Source organism: Panthera leo, chromosome E2 (genome assembly GCF_018350215.1).
Source record: "Panthera leo isolate Ple1 chromosome E2, P.leo_Ple1_pat1.1, whole genome shotgun sequence".
NCBI lineage: Eukaryota > Metazoa > Chordata > Mammalia > Carnivora > Felidae > Panthera > Panthera leo.
In genome coordinates this window covers 34,451,166-34,464,327 of record NC_056693.1, presented here as the reverse complement: position 1 = coordinate 34,464,327, position 13,162 = coordinate 34,451,166, and the positions used below count along the sequence as shown (strand labels likewise).

The 13,162-nt window shown below is 61.3% G+C and overlaps 1 protein-coding gene across 6 annotated transcripts in view; it reads left to right on the top strand.

The window, feature by feature from the left end:
* KIFC3 (kinesin family member C3) overlaps positions 1-12,227 on the top strand; it is a 43,327-nt gene extending 31,100 nt beyond the window's left edge. For 5 of the 6 annotated variants that reach the window (XM_042918447.1, XM_042918446.1, XM_042918445.1 and 2 more), the window contains 16 exons: positions 338-403; positions 932-1,075; positions 1,213-1,452; positions 1,977-2,150; positions 2,782-2,929; positions 3,011-3,141; positions 4,295-4,406; positions 5,629-5,810; positions 6,622-6,726; positions 8,422-8,552; positions 9,105-9,228; positions 9,433-9,562; positions 9,653-9,882; positions 10,104-10,238; positions 10,613-10,721; positions 11,522-12,227. In XM_042918447.1, coding sequence (XP_042774381.1) covers positions 338-403; positions 932-1,075; positions 1,213-1,452; positions 1,977-2,150; positions 2,782-2,929; positions 3,011-3,141; positions 4,295-4,406; positions 5,629-5,810; positions 6,622-6,726; positions 8,422-8,552; positions 9,105-9,228; positions 9,433-9,562; positions 9,653-9,882; positions 10,104-10,238; positions 10,613-10,721; positions 11,522-11,547 — 2,187 coding nt within the window. In that variant the 3' untranslated portion in view covers positions 11,548-12,227. Of the gene's footprint in view, positions 1-337; positions 404-931; positions 1,076-1,212; positions 1,453-1,976; positions 2,151-2,781; positions 2,930-3,010; positions 3,142-4,294; positions 4,407-5,628; positions 5,811-6,621; positions 6,727-8,421; positions 8,553-9,104; positions 9,229-9,432; positions 9,563-9,652; positions 9,883-10,103; positions 10,239-10,612; positions 10,722-11,303; positions 11,333-11,521 lie in introns of all 6 variants that reach the window. The other variant, XM_042918444.1, reaches the window with a different exon arrangement.
* Positions 12,228-13,162: the final 935 nt, after the last annotated feature.

Here is a 13,162-nt window from a genome sequence, read left to right as displayed (position 1 = left end):
CCTAAGTAGACGCAGGGGCCGATGCAAGGCAGGCGTCCTGAGGTCAGCCTTCTGAGTCTCCCAGGGAGCTGCCTCTGGCGTGGGCTTGGTGGTACACGGGTCACCTCTGCTTTGCTTGCTCCCCAGACTTTCCTGAGAGCCCAGGCTACCTGGGTCTTGAAGTGGGAGAGGGTGCTGAAGGCTATTGGGACGGGGCAGGTGTGTGTCACCTGGAGTCCCAGGTGTGGCCTGATGCTTGAACACAGGGAGGGCTGGGGCTGAGAGATCAGGCCTGGGTGTGGGCTGGAGGTGAGGAACAAGGCTCACCGTGACCGTGACTGTGGCTTTGTGCTGGCAGGTGGAAAACCTGAAGGAGAAGCTCATTAGCCAAGCCCAGGAAGTGAGCCGCCTTCGATCAGAGCTGGTGAGGCTCAACACTGCCATCCTAAGGTGGGCGGGGGAGGCGGGGGTTGGCCGGGTCTCATGCAGACTGACCCTTCCAGATGGGATGTGCGACCCCATCTCTCCAGGGCCCTCACGTCCAGCCCAAGCCGGGGCTGCCCGTGTGCCCATCAGACTGCCATCCTGCCTGGGAGACGCTCCCTGAATACTTGTCTCCACTCACTAGGTCCTCAGAGGTCATGTGACCCCCAAAGGGTGGGAGGTTAATTCTCGTTTGCTGATGTAAAATAGGAGTGTGATCTCTGTGTATAAATACGACTTTCTTGTTACTTTCACACTCAGGAAAATAGAATGAACGGGGCGGGGTGAAGTCCGTCCCTCCAGCTCCCCTTTCCTCCTGTCTTCTCATTTCCCCCTGGAGCTCCTGCTCTCTTCCCTCCCTCTCCCGCCTTTCTCTTTCCCTCTCCTTCTCCCCACCTGACTCCTCTCTCCCCTGCCCTGGTAACCCTCTCCACCTCACATGCGTCCCCTGTGCTCCGGCCGTCTACAGGGAGGCACGGACTTGGAGAAGCACCGGGACCTGCTGATGGTGGAGAATGAACGGCTGAGGCAGGAGATGCGGCGCTTCGAGGCAGAGCTGCAGGAGCTGCGGGCCAAGCCGGTGGCCCCCTGCACGGGCTGCGAGCACAGCCAGGTGAGCGGGCTGGCCCCGGCCCCACCGGGTCCCAGAGGGCTCAGTCCCCAACGGTGACCCAGTTCCTCACAGTGACCCCTGCCCGCTCGTCTGTCCTTCCCTGGGTCCCGGCGTCGCTTGCCACCGCCTGCCTGCAGGAGAGCGCCCAGCTCCGGGACAAGCTGTCACAGCTGCAGCTGGAGGTGGTGGAGAACAAGGGCATGCTTTCGGAGCTGAACCTGGAGGTGCAGCAGAAGACCGACCGGCTGGCGGAGGTCGAGCTGCGGCTCAAGGACTGCCTGGCCGAGAAGGCGCAGGAGGAGGAGCGGCTGAGCCGGCGCCTCCGGGACAGCCACGAGACCATCGCCAGCCTGCGGGCCCAGTCGCCGCCAATCAAGGTGAGCCGTGGCCACGTGCAGGGCCTTGGGAGCGCCCTCTCCATCCCGCGCCCAGGGCGGGGCCTCCCGGAGGAGGGGCTTAAGCGTCTTGGTGAATGAGGAGGGGCAGGTGGTTGAAGGAATCATTGCAGGTCTGCCCTTAGTCTTGCCCCTTCCTCTTCTTGCTGTCCAGGGCCAGGCGCGTAGCGGGCATCTGGCGACTGAGGCTTGAGGTGCCCGTGCGTGCCAGGCATGGATGTGACGCACCGCGAGGTTCTACCTTCATCTTTGCCCTTCTTGTCTGTCCTGTGCCCAGGCTGGGGCCACAGCCAGGCTCTTGGTGGGCTAATTAGATGAGAGCATTCCAGGAGGCCCTTGCAGCATCCTGGGAAGCCAGTACCTCGAGGCCTCTCTAGTTTTTTCTGGGGGCTCTTGGCGGGATGTCCCTGAAGGTCCCTTCCCAAGGCCAGCTGCGTCTCAGGGCCCCCGGGTGAGGTCGAGGCACCTGCGCGCCGCCACGCGCCCGTCCCTCCTTCCCCTCACAGTATGTCATCAAGACCGTGGAAGTGGAGTCGTCCAAGACCAAGCAGGCCCTCAGCGAGTCCCAGGCCCGGAACCAGCACCTGCAGGAGCAGGTGGCCATGCAGAGGCAGGTGCTGAAGGAGATGGAGCAGCAGCTGCAGAGCTCGCACCAGCTGACCGCGCAGCTCCGGGCGCAGGTGCGTGGGCTGCGGGGGCGCTCGTAGCTGTGGGAGAGCATGCGCACGCCCGGCTGGAAAGCTAGAGGCGGGCCTTCAACACAGTATGGCGGGTCAGCGCTCCGGGGTCCGACGCGCCTGGGTTCCGGTCCCTTCTCTCCCTGCTGGCTGCGTGACCAAGGCCAAGTTTTGTTTGTGTCTGTTTCCTCATCTGTAAAATGATGGGATCGCAGAACTCCCCTCCCAGTGGGGCTCAGGGACATAATCATTAAAGGTTCCTCACACAGGGTCTAGCGCACACGTTCTTAGAAAGGAACCCTGGTCACTACTGTATAACAAGTGCTCTCCCCTGCCCTTCTGGGGCCTGTAGCTTGTGCACCTGTTATGTGCCAGGACCCAGGCTGGTGCCGGGGGTAATGCAAGGAAGTAGCTGCACGGAGCTCCCAGACCTTTCGAGGAGCGAGATGGCCATCTACCCTTCTGTGTGTGTGTCTGTGTATGTGTCTGTGTGTGTGTCTATGTGTACATGTAGGGGTCAGTGTTTGCTCGCGTGGGCTGTGGGGTAGGTGAGGGGCTTCTTTCTGGCTCTCCCTCCCCCCCCCTGAGCTTCTCCCCCCTCAACACACATTGAGCTTCTGGTCTTGGCCATCAGATCGCCATGTACGAGTCAGAGCTGGAGCGGGCACACGGGCAGATGCTGGAGGAGATGCAGTCCCTGGAGGAGGACAAGAACCGGGCCATCGAGGAGGCCTTTGCCAGAGCCCAGGTGGAGATGAAGGCTGTGCACGAGAACCTGGCAGGTGAGCCGGCTGGCCGGGCCCTGGCCTGCCCCGTGCCGTAGTCCCTCCCCCTGTCTACCTTATACCTCTGTGTCCCCATAGGTGTCCGGACCAACCTGCTGACGCTGCAGCCAGCGCTGCGGACCCTCACCAACGACTACAATGGGCTCAAGCGGCAGGTGCGTGGCTTCCCCTTGCTCCTGCAGGAGGCTCTCAAGAGCGTCAAGGCCGAGGTGAGTGCAGCTCATGGCTGAGGGGACGGGGGAGGCTGGGAGAGGCCCTGGAGCCCAGGGCTCCGTTCCAAAATGCGGTGAAGCCCCCCGGACAGTAGCCCCCCTGCCTCACCCACACACTGCCACCCCCAGACCCTGTTTGAAAAACACACTGGTCAGGGGCAGGTATTTGGGTATTTGCCTTATTGTGATGCTTTAAACCAAACATATTACATGTATTCTTATATCTCAAACATGCTGCACATATTCTTACATCTGTTAGTTTTGATTTTTTTTAAGCTATACTTGTACAGTATGAGAATAGCCAGCGTCTCTTAAGTGCCTCCTACGTGCTAAGCCTTTTATAGCTGTCAGCTCCTTGAATCTGTACAACAGTCCTGCAGGGTAGAGAGACTGATATATTTTGGGAATAGAAAATAGTTCTCTTTCTGTGAAAAAAATTATGTCAATAATACATGGACGTGGTAGAAAGTTCAAACTATGCAGAAGAGCATCAGAAGGAAAGGAAGGGCCTCTCTCTGCCACCCTGGCCTGCTCCCCAGAGGCAGATGTCTGTCAGAATTTACCCCCCGAGCGTTCTGAGCACGATGAAGCCTGTTGATGTATTTGCGTGCATGTACACACTTCCCTTTTTACCCAACGAAGGGCAACATTTGCATGCGCGGTCTGCATTTTGGTCCTTTCCCTCGTGAAGTGTAACGTGGAGGTCCGTACCTACCAAGTCCTACAGATCCGCGAATTAGATGGTGTTCTCCCCAGTTTACAGAGGAGAAAAAAGAGGCTCGACGACTGAGATGGTTGCCTTAGGTCCCCCCAGCTACTTGAGGGTGGAGCTGGAGTTTGGGTCCAGCTGAATCTTGTTGTAGTCAAGTGCTAGTGCTGTGAAGTGAGGGCTGAGTCCTGCTGTTTGCTCATCAGCAGAGCAATAAGCCTTGTTGGGACTCAGTTTATTCCTCTGTAAAATGGGCCTGGCAGCAGTACATTCCCACAGGGGCTACTGGAAAGAGTTGGCCTGTGACAGCAGACATCAAGTACTCAGCCCAGGGCGGGAGGCAGTGAGCAGCTGCTGGGGTGGCGGTGGGGAGGTGGCAGGCAGCGTGGTAAGCCGGGTCGGTGGAGCCAGCCCGTGACAGCGCTGCGCACCCCCCACCAGATCGGCCAAGCCATCGAGGAGGTCAACAGCAACAACCAGGAGCTCCTGCGCAAGTACCGCCGGGAGCTGCAGCTGCGCAAGAAGTGCCACAATGAGCTCGTGCGGCTGAAAGGTGACCGCCGGGGGTGCTGGGGGGCCCTGGCACAGGGGTCCCAAGCTGGCTCGGAGGTGATGCTGCCCTTCCCCCCAGCCCAGCACCACTCCTTGGAGCTGTGCCCTGCCACCGAGGGGCTGCTGTAGCTCCGTCTTTGTAGATCTGGAAACCCAGAGAAGTCGGGGAGCTTGCTCAAACCCGCATGGCTAGTAAACGGTCTGCCCTGGATCTGGACTTGGATCCGTCCAACTCTGAAGCCCTCACCCCAGTGCCCATGGCAGGTGACCCCTGGGCCCCGAGGGGCCAGGTGGGCTGTTGAGGCACTGGGTGGGGGTGGCTGGTATGCCGCTTGTTCTGACCAACGGCCTGGCCAAGCTTGAGGGTACCTGTTTGCTACACAAAGGTCTAGGGAGTGCTTGCTGTGTGCCAGGTGCTGTTCCAGACACTGAGACATGGCTGCGAGCCCACATAGATGCTGTCGCTGGCCTCACGGTGCTCGCTTCAGCTGGGGCAGCAGTGATCATTAATCACCCAGAGAACCTCAACACTGCCCCTGTTACCGGGGCTGGGGAGGGGCTCTCAGAGCCCCTTAGTGTCTGACAGTCGAGCGTGTCAGGGGGCTTCCCGGAGGAGGTGCAGCCAGACCTTGGACCTGGATGGTGAGGTGGAGTGTACAGGTGAAGGTGAAGATTCTGGCTGTAGTGGGGAGTTTGTTCTTCATTCCACTGAGATCCCACTGAAGGGCTTGAAGCGATCAGATCTATGTGCCCACACACCCCAGGGCTGCCTTGTTGCCTGGTTCTATCTGCCTGATTCCCAGGCCCTGTCCTGGCATCCATGGTGTCCTTTTAGAATGACAGAATAAGTCTCTTGGCTTACTGGAACCCAAGCCCTATCGTATAGAGGAAACTGAAGTCCAGACACACAGAGAGCGTCCATTTGGTATCCCACCCAGATTGGGCGCAGGGCTTGAGCCCCACAACTGACCTTTCCTCCCTGTCCCCAGTGTGAAGCTCCCACTCTCAGTTGGCTTGCCCAGGAAGAAAGGGTACTGATACTTGAATTCATGATAGTGTGAGTGATCACAGCTTTGTGGGCTACCTTTCCTTGGGGGGGCCTTGCTTAGAAGGCAGCAGGTTCCTGAGCCGCTGGGTTGCTCAGGACACCAGAGGATGCCAGTGTAGAGGCAGTCTGATCTTGACCCAGCCTGTACCCTTCTCTCCTCCCCCACACAAACCAGGGAATATCCGGGTGATTGCTCGTGTCAGGCCAGTCACCAAAGAGGACGGAGAAGGACCCGAAGCGACCAATGCTGTGACCTTCGATGCTGACGATGACTCCATCATCCACCTACTGCACAAAGGAAAGCCTGTGTCCTTTGAGCTGGACAAGGTCTTCTCCCCGCGGGCCTCACAGCAGGACGTGAGTGTGGCCCTGTGGGGAAAGGGACAGAGCAGTGGAGGGTGGGGGGACATACAGGGAGAGATGATGGGAGCATGGACCGAAAGAAGTAGAAGAGTGGGGAGGACACGATGGGGAGGCGTGGGGCGCTGGGATGCCTTGCTCCCTCCACTGGAGGAGAGAAGAGGGTGGGAAGCTAAGATTGAAGCCTCTGCAGGGAGGGAGATTCATGCACAGCCTGTGGCACCTACGTGGCCCCGCCCAGCCACAGGACCCTGGCGGGCGTTGCTTCTCCAGCCGGGTGCACTTATGTTGGTCTGCCTAGGGACTACCCCGCTGCTCCTGGGCCCCACTGTGGAACCCTTGGCCTGTGAGAGCCATGTGGTCTCAGCATCCTTCTTTTCTCATCTCTGCCCCAGCTGACCAGCCAGGCCTGTCTTGCCTGTGCCCTTCTGTCCCTGTGCTGGGCTTTACCTTTGCCCCGCCCTGTCTGCTGGTGTACAGGCAGGCTGTGGGTGCCGGGCACACGCTGCCCTCTGCCTTCAACTCACTGAGCACTCCTTTGGTACCAGAGAAGTAGAGGTGGGGGCCCCTGAGCTCCAGGGCTGGGCAGCAGGCACTGCCCTGTCTTCCCTTCAGTCTTGGCAGCTCGACTGATGCCTATTGTAAGTGACTTATTAGTCAGAAATTCTTCCACAGCGAGCCACTCGCCAGTAACAATATGCGTTGTACTGTTACTGAAGGAGAGAATGGTCAGGGGAGGTGGCTGGACTTGGAAATGGTGGGTGACCCAGGGGGGGCTTGCAATCTCCATCCCATGTCACCTCCCCAGGTGTTCCAGGAGGTACAAGCCCTGATCACCTCCTGTATTGACGGCTTCAACGTCTGCATCTTTGCCTATGGCCAGACGGGTGCCGGCAAGACCTACACGATGGAGGTGGGTACCCGCTGCGCGGGGCAGGGGCTCGGTGAGGACCTCACCCCGTCGCTGCTCTTGTGTCTGCGGGTTTTGTTTGGTACAGGAGCAGAGCTGGTGGTTATCTGTGTTAGCCTGGGGCACCAGGCCTGAAGAGAGGGGCACCTTGCTCAGGTGGACTTGGGATGGACCCCTGTGGTTCTGGAGGGGCAGGTGTAATGCCCACAAGCTCTGGCACCAGAGGGGTCTCTGCCTGAGGTTAGAGCCCAGGGCAGACCACCTCTGCATCTCCCCGGATGGACCTTTGTTTCACCCATGTGCATTTATTGGGCTCCTGCCGTATGGCTGCCCTATGCTGGGCCCTGGGGTATGGAGATGGAGGAGGGCAGTCTCTGCTGCTGGGGCCAAGCCCCCTCCGGGAAGGGCAGTGGGAGATGGGAGCTTTGAGGGGAGGAAGAATCTCAACCAGAGGTAAAAATGGAAGGCGGCCCTTGGGGGTTTCTTTGGTTTGTTAGCATGTGCCTGGCTCTTGAGAGGGTGCTGTGTGGTTCTCTGGGAAGGGGTGAGGACAGGTGTCCCAGTGTCTGAGGAGGGGGGTGAGAAGGCTAGACAGGCACCTTTAGGTGACAGGCTGTCATCATGGCTCTTTCCTTCCAGTCTGGGCCCCACTGTTGCCCTCGTTCTGGGATTCGTGAAGACTGGTTAGTGGGGGCCAGGCCAAGCAAGATGGGGGAGCGAGGGGTTTGGGGAGGCTCCTAACCCTATCTTGGGTGCTCAGAGTTGGGGTGACGCCCAGGAACATCTCCAGCAGTGCCTGCCAAGGCCCATGTATATCAGGTGCCGTTCTGGGCGCTGGGCAGTTTGGCCACAGAGTGTCTGTTCCCAGGAGCCAGCCCACCAGTGGGGAGGCTTCAGTGCTCACAGCACATCGAGCTGTGTCCTGGCAGGTGCCAGGGAGAAAACTTACAGCTGACTATGAGGAATCAGCAGTGAGGGAGGGATCAGATCAGGTGTTGGTGGGGAAGATAAAGCCATCTCCCCAGGAGGCGGCATTGGAGCCAGCCATGGGGGTGTGTGGGGAAGAGCATTCAGGGACCAGGAACAGCAGGGCTGAGGCCGCGAGGCTGGAGCATGCTAGGGGTACTGAGGCCTGGCAAGGAGGCCTGAGCAGCAGACGGGAAGGGGTGTGGGTGGGCTACTTAAGGGGAGGTGACCGCTCAGGTGAAGACTCCAGATTTCTTTCTAGAAGGGCCGGCCAGCCCATCCGGCCTCAGGGCACACGTGCCTCTGCTTGTGCCCCCCTTCTGCCACCCACAGAGCCCAGCTCGTGGCTTCCCTGATGTGAGCCACCCTCTAGGCGGTGGCACGGAGATCATAGGTTCCCAGCGCCCCCTCCCAGGTGGTCCCCCAGGACCAGGTGTGCACCTGGTGTTCAGCGGCCCCTTGTGCAGGGCCGCGCCGGGTGCTTCACTCAGTCCTCTGCTTTACGTCTCAGGCTGGTCCTGGCAGGGCAGTGCCGTGGAAAGGTGGGGAAACTGAGGCCCAAGGCGATGAAGTTGCTTGCAGCTAGTGGAGGGCGTTTTGGGGCGGACCACTAGGCACGGACAGGGAGGCTGGCCCGTGAGGGGTCGCCATAGACACCACATGGGCATCTGCACGGCCCCCCCTTGTGGTGGGGAGAGGCCTGGCTCACTGGGGCCCTGCTTCTGCCCCCAGGGGACCCCTGAGAACCCAGGCATCAACCAGCGGGCCCTGCAGCTGCTCTTCTCCGAGGTGCAGGAGAAGGCGTCCGACTGGGACTACACCATCACCGTCAGCGCTGCCGAGATCTACAACGAGGTCCTCAGGTGGGCGGTTCTGGCGCGGGGCACGGCCCGCCCAGTGGCTTTGTGGTCCGCGGGGCCATGCAGAGCTGTGTGTGACGAATGTCGGAGTCGGGGCTACGTGTCCGGATCAGCCCAGGGATCGGGTGGTCCCCGGCCCCCGCCCCACACCGGAGGCGGCAGGGAGAAGGCCTTGCTCTCAGTCCCCCCGGGACCCCTAGACCAGACCCAGGTGCTGCTTTTCCTGCCGAGTCTACCCAGTCTCCCTGCAGGCTGCACCAGGTGGTGATAAGTGAGAGTGAGGGACTTGGGGGGCCCTGCCCACAAGAGCTCCGTGCATCGTGGGGGCGGGAGTAGTGCCACTACAAGACTGGGGGGAACATTTGGCCTCTGCCCCTCAGCAGACTGAGTGCAGGGGAGGAGCTGGAGGAGAGAGGGGCTTAGCCCTATGGTTAAGGAAGGCTTCCTCAGGGTGTGATGGGGTGGGGGAACATCCCAGGTGATGGGGGAGCGGGGTACAGTGCAAGCAGAGGCAGAAGCGGGAGAAGGGAGTGACCGTGTCGTCTGTCCCCGCAGGGACTTGCTGGGGCAGGAGCCCCAGGAGAAGCTGGAGATCCGGCTGTGCCCAGACGGCAGCGGGCAGCTGTACGTGCCGGGGCTGACAGAGTTCCGGGTGCAGAGCGTGGAGGACATCAACAAGGTGCAAGGCCGGGGCACCTGGAGGCGGGGAAGTGCCGGGGAGGCCCCCACGCGTTAAGTGGGGCCGGGCGGGAGCAGGACATATGCAGCCTGTCCGCAGGTTTCCTCCTCTGTAAAGTGCGTAGGGTGAGCCTCCTCGGAGACAGGGTGATTGCGAAGACCTCACTCCAAACCCTGTGCCTCCGCCCTCCCTGCTCCCTGCCAGGTGTTTGAGTTTGGCCACACCAACCGCACGACCGAGTTCACCAACCTGAACGAGCACAGCTCCCGCTCACACGCCCTGCTCATCGTGACGGTGCGCGGGGTGGACTGCAGCACGGGCCTCCGCACCACGGGTGAGTGAGGGCGCCGGGCGGCCTGGCCGAAGACCCCGGGCACCTGCCCCCACTGGGGCGGCCTCGACCTGCCCGGCACCCTCCCCACAGGGAAGCTGAACCTGGTGGACCTGGCCGGCTCGGAGCGTGTGGGCAAGTCAGGGGCTGAGGGCAGCCGCCTGCGGGAGGCGCAGCACATCAACAAGTCGCTGTCAGCCCTGGGGGACGTCATCGCCGCCCTGCGCTCCCGCCAGGGCCACGTGCCCTTCCGCAACTCCAAACTCACCTACCTGCTGCAGGACTCGCTCAGTGGAGACAGCAAGACCCTCATGGTGGTGCAGGTGAGGGCCTCGGCTGGCCAGGCAGGGTGGCCCTTCGTGTGTCGGGCTTGGCCAGCACCGTGACCAGGGACCCCCTCCCCCTGTGGCCCCCGTACATCAGGCTGTGCAGGGAAGGGACACCCTTGTCCTCTGCAGCTTCAGTCAGTGAGCATGCCGCCCCCTCCAGTTCTGTCAGGGAGGCCTGTTGGCCTGGGTGGAGAGTGAGCTCTCGTGTCCCCTAGGTGTCCCCCGTGGAGAAGAACACCAGCGAGACGCTGTACTCCCTGAAGTTTGCAGAGAGGGTGCGCTCTGTGGAGCTGGGCCCTGGGTCCCGCAGGGCAGAGCTCGGGTCCTGGTCCAGCCAGGAGCACTTGGAGGTATGGGGACTGCCACGGGCCCATCTTGGGCTGGCATGGCCAGGTCAGGGGCAGGAAGGAGGATCTGGGATGGGAGACGGCCTAGAGCGGCGGGAGAGGGGAAGATGCCAGAAGGGGGTGGACCTAGAACTTGAACCTGGGAGTCTTGGTCTGAATATTTCGCCTTGACCTCAGAGATAACCTGGGGAGGTCCCCAGCTGGTTGCCGGGGCGGGGGGGCAGGGGGCCGGTTGCAGGTTGGCACACAGGTGCTCAGTTATAACTCATTTTCTTCTTTGCATGTATTATCTCATGTAATTCTTGCACTAACTGAGCACGGTGGAGGCGGGGAGCCAGGACCACGGCCCCCGCCCACCTGCTCACCCCTGCCCACAGTGGGAGCCGGCTTGCCAGACCCCACAGCCCTCGGCACGAGCACACTCAGCCCCCAGCTCCGGGACCACCAGCCGCCCAGGCTCCATCCGGAGGAAGCTGCAGCCCTCGGGTGAGCCTTTAGGGAGTGGGCCAGGGTGGGTGGGTGAGCCTCCCCTACAGGCGGATAGCCACTGGACTGCCCTTGCCTGAATGGACTTTTTGTCTTCCTTTTTGGTTAAGTTTATAAAACTCATCCAGAACCTGTTTTACCACCTTTTCTAGCCCTGGGAAGTAGTCAGGGCAGACCGTGCTAGATCCATTTCACAGATGGGAAAGCACAGGCTCCCTGGAGAGGGAATAGTGTAAGGAGGAAGCAGCCCTTCGGGCTCCTAGCGGGGCTGCTGACTCGAGGCCCAGGACCCAGTTCTCCCAGGCAGGGCTCCAGCAATACACACCTTCCAAAGCAGGCCAGGAACCCCCTGTTCTGGGCCTTGGCTCCTAGGGAGGGTGGGGGGCAGGGCCCAGCCCGTGTCCCGGGTGAGGAGTGAGCCCGGCTGTAGGACTGGAATGCAGAGCTCCAGCCCCCTGCCTGGCCCCACTCACAGAAGGGCCTGGCAGGTGCTACAGTGCAAAGAGGTAGGGGCAGCAGGATCCTGGGGAGTCCTGGCCCAAGGCAAGCCCACCAGTGAGACGCCTGTTGCTTTGATTTCAGCCTGACGGCTGGGGCTGCAGAGTCTCCAGGTGAGTGTGGGGCCAGTGGCCCGGGCCTACCTGCCCACCTGCCTGGCCATCTTGGGTTGCAGGGCTGTGCCGGGGAGATGGCTGCTCAGGGCTGGGTCTGTCCTGCTGCCTGCTGTTTGTGCGCTTCTGCCCGGCTCCCTCCTGCCCTTATGCACAGAGGCTGACGAACCCCTCCTCCCCCTCCTGCAGGGAAGTCAAGGCCGGTGCCTGTGTGATGGATGTGTCCACCCTACCAGACCGGGGACTGGGTCGTGAGGCCTTGCTGGCCCGCTCCTGCTGTAGCACTGGGAGCCTAGGAGGCAAAGGCCAGGGTCGAGGCACCTCTTCCACCCCGTCTCCACTCAGAGATGAGAAACATGCTCAGAAGGAAACGGTGTCTCTCGTCCGTGGCTGTGGGTTCAAGTGGCACAGGCCGGAAGGGTAGGGATGGACCACTCTGCCTGGCAGGCCCGGGCCATCAGGGGGCCCTCACGGGGAGGGCAGGAGTATGCGGGAAGGTGGTCCTCTCGCCCAGCCTGGTCTGACTCTCCCCCGCCTGCCGGGCCCGTCTCTAGTGGGTGCGCTGAGGAGCCCCCGGGGGGGCACAGGAACCATGACACCCGGGCAGTTTGGTGGGCATCCTGGGGAAGCCCTGGCCACACGCGGGCCCTGTGCTGGACATGTACATAGTGTTCTAGGTGTACATAGGGGCACGGCCCTCCCCGCCGAGGGCCGGCCTGTATTTATGGCTGGCAGGAGGCCAGTGGGCGGGGATTCTGCTGCTCCCCTCATCTGCCTGGTACCAGGCTCTCTCCTTGCTCACTGGCCTCTTGACATCTTCCCCCCTTTGAAATCCTATTTAAGAACTTTTGGAAGCTTAGCCATTTTTACTTAAAATAAAAACTTTTTTACACAAGTGTGGTCTCAGTTGGTCTCGTGAGGCCCTGGTCAGATTATGGGGATGAGCCTTTGGCTCCACGCTGCTAGCTGGTCACCCACAGCCCTCCTGGCCTCTCCCGAAGGCCATGACCGAGTAGGTCCAGTGCCCCCTGGCCACCCTTGTCACAACTGGCCCACCCACACATGTTATCGCTTCCGTCCTAGAAGATGGGAAACCATGGCTCTTCAAAGGCTTGAGAGCCACAGCCGGTAGGGCTGGGCTAGCCTGGCTCCCCTCGGTCCTGGCCTTGCCCCTTAAGTGGACTAGCTGTAGGTGGGTGCCACCCTCCTCCCAGTGCTACCGGACCCCAACCACAAGCTCAGTAACTCCCCACTCCCACCCCCCGCCATGGGGGTTGTCAGCCTGTACCTGGTCTTGGCCTCGAGGGGGACTGCACAGGGGCTCAGTGGGGCCCCCTCTCCAACTGGGGTGAATCTACCAGCTGCTGCCAAGGAGCACAAGGGATCAGTGCTGGGGGGTCCTGCAGGGAGTGAACACAGTTCAGAGCCCTCATTGGAGGACAGGGCAGCTGCCCTTCCAGTCCTGTCCCTGGAGGCCTCTCAGAGAAGGGGGAGTGGTTTGGGGAGGGAGGTGGGCTCTGTGGCAGCCAACCTGTGAGGCTGGGGTCCTGGCACCCTGAAGTTTACAGCTGTCGGCTGGCCCTGGAGGCACCCACAGGACAGCTGGGGGTGTGGCTGAGACAAAGGGATGGGCCAGTGGGGGCGACCCCTTGCCTGTTTCCCTGAGCCATGAAAGGGGGGAGCTGCTGCCCCCTCCACCATAGGTCTGAACTTGCCCCTTCCTGCAGGCCTGGCACTCTGCTGCCCCCTGCTGGCCACTCTGCCTGGTGCACTGCCTCCAGGAGGGGGAGCTGTCTCCTCCGTGAGGGGCCGGGCAGGCAGCCCTGGGCC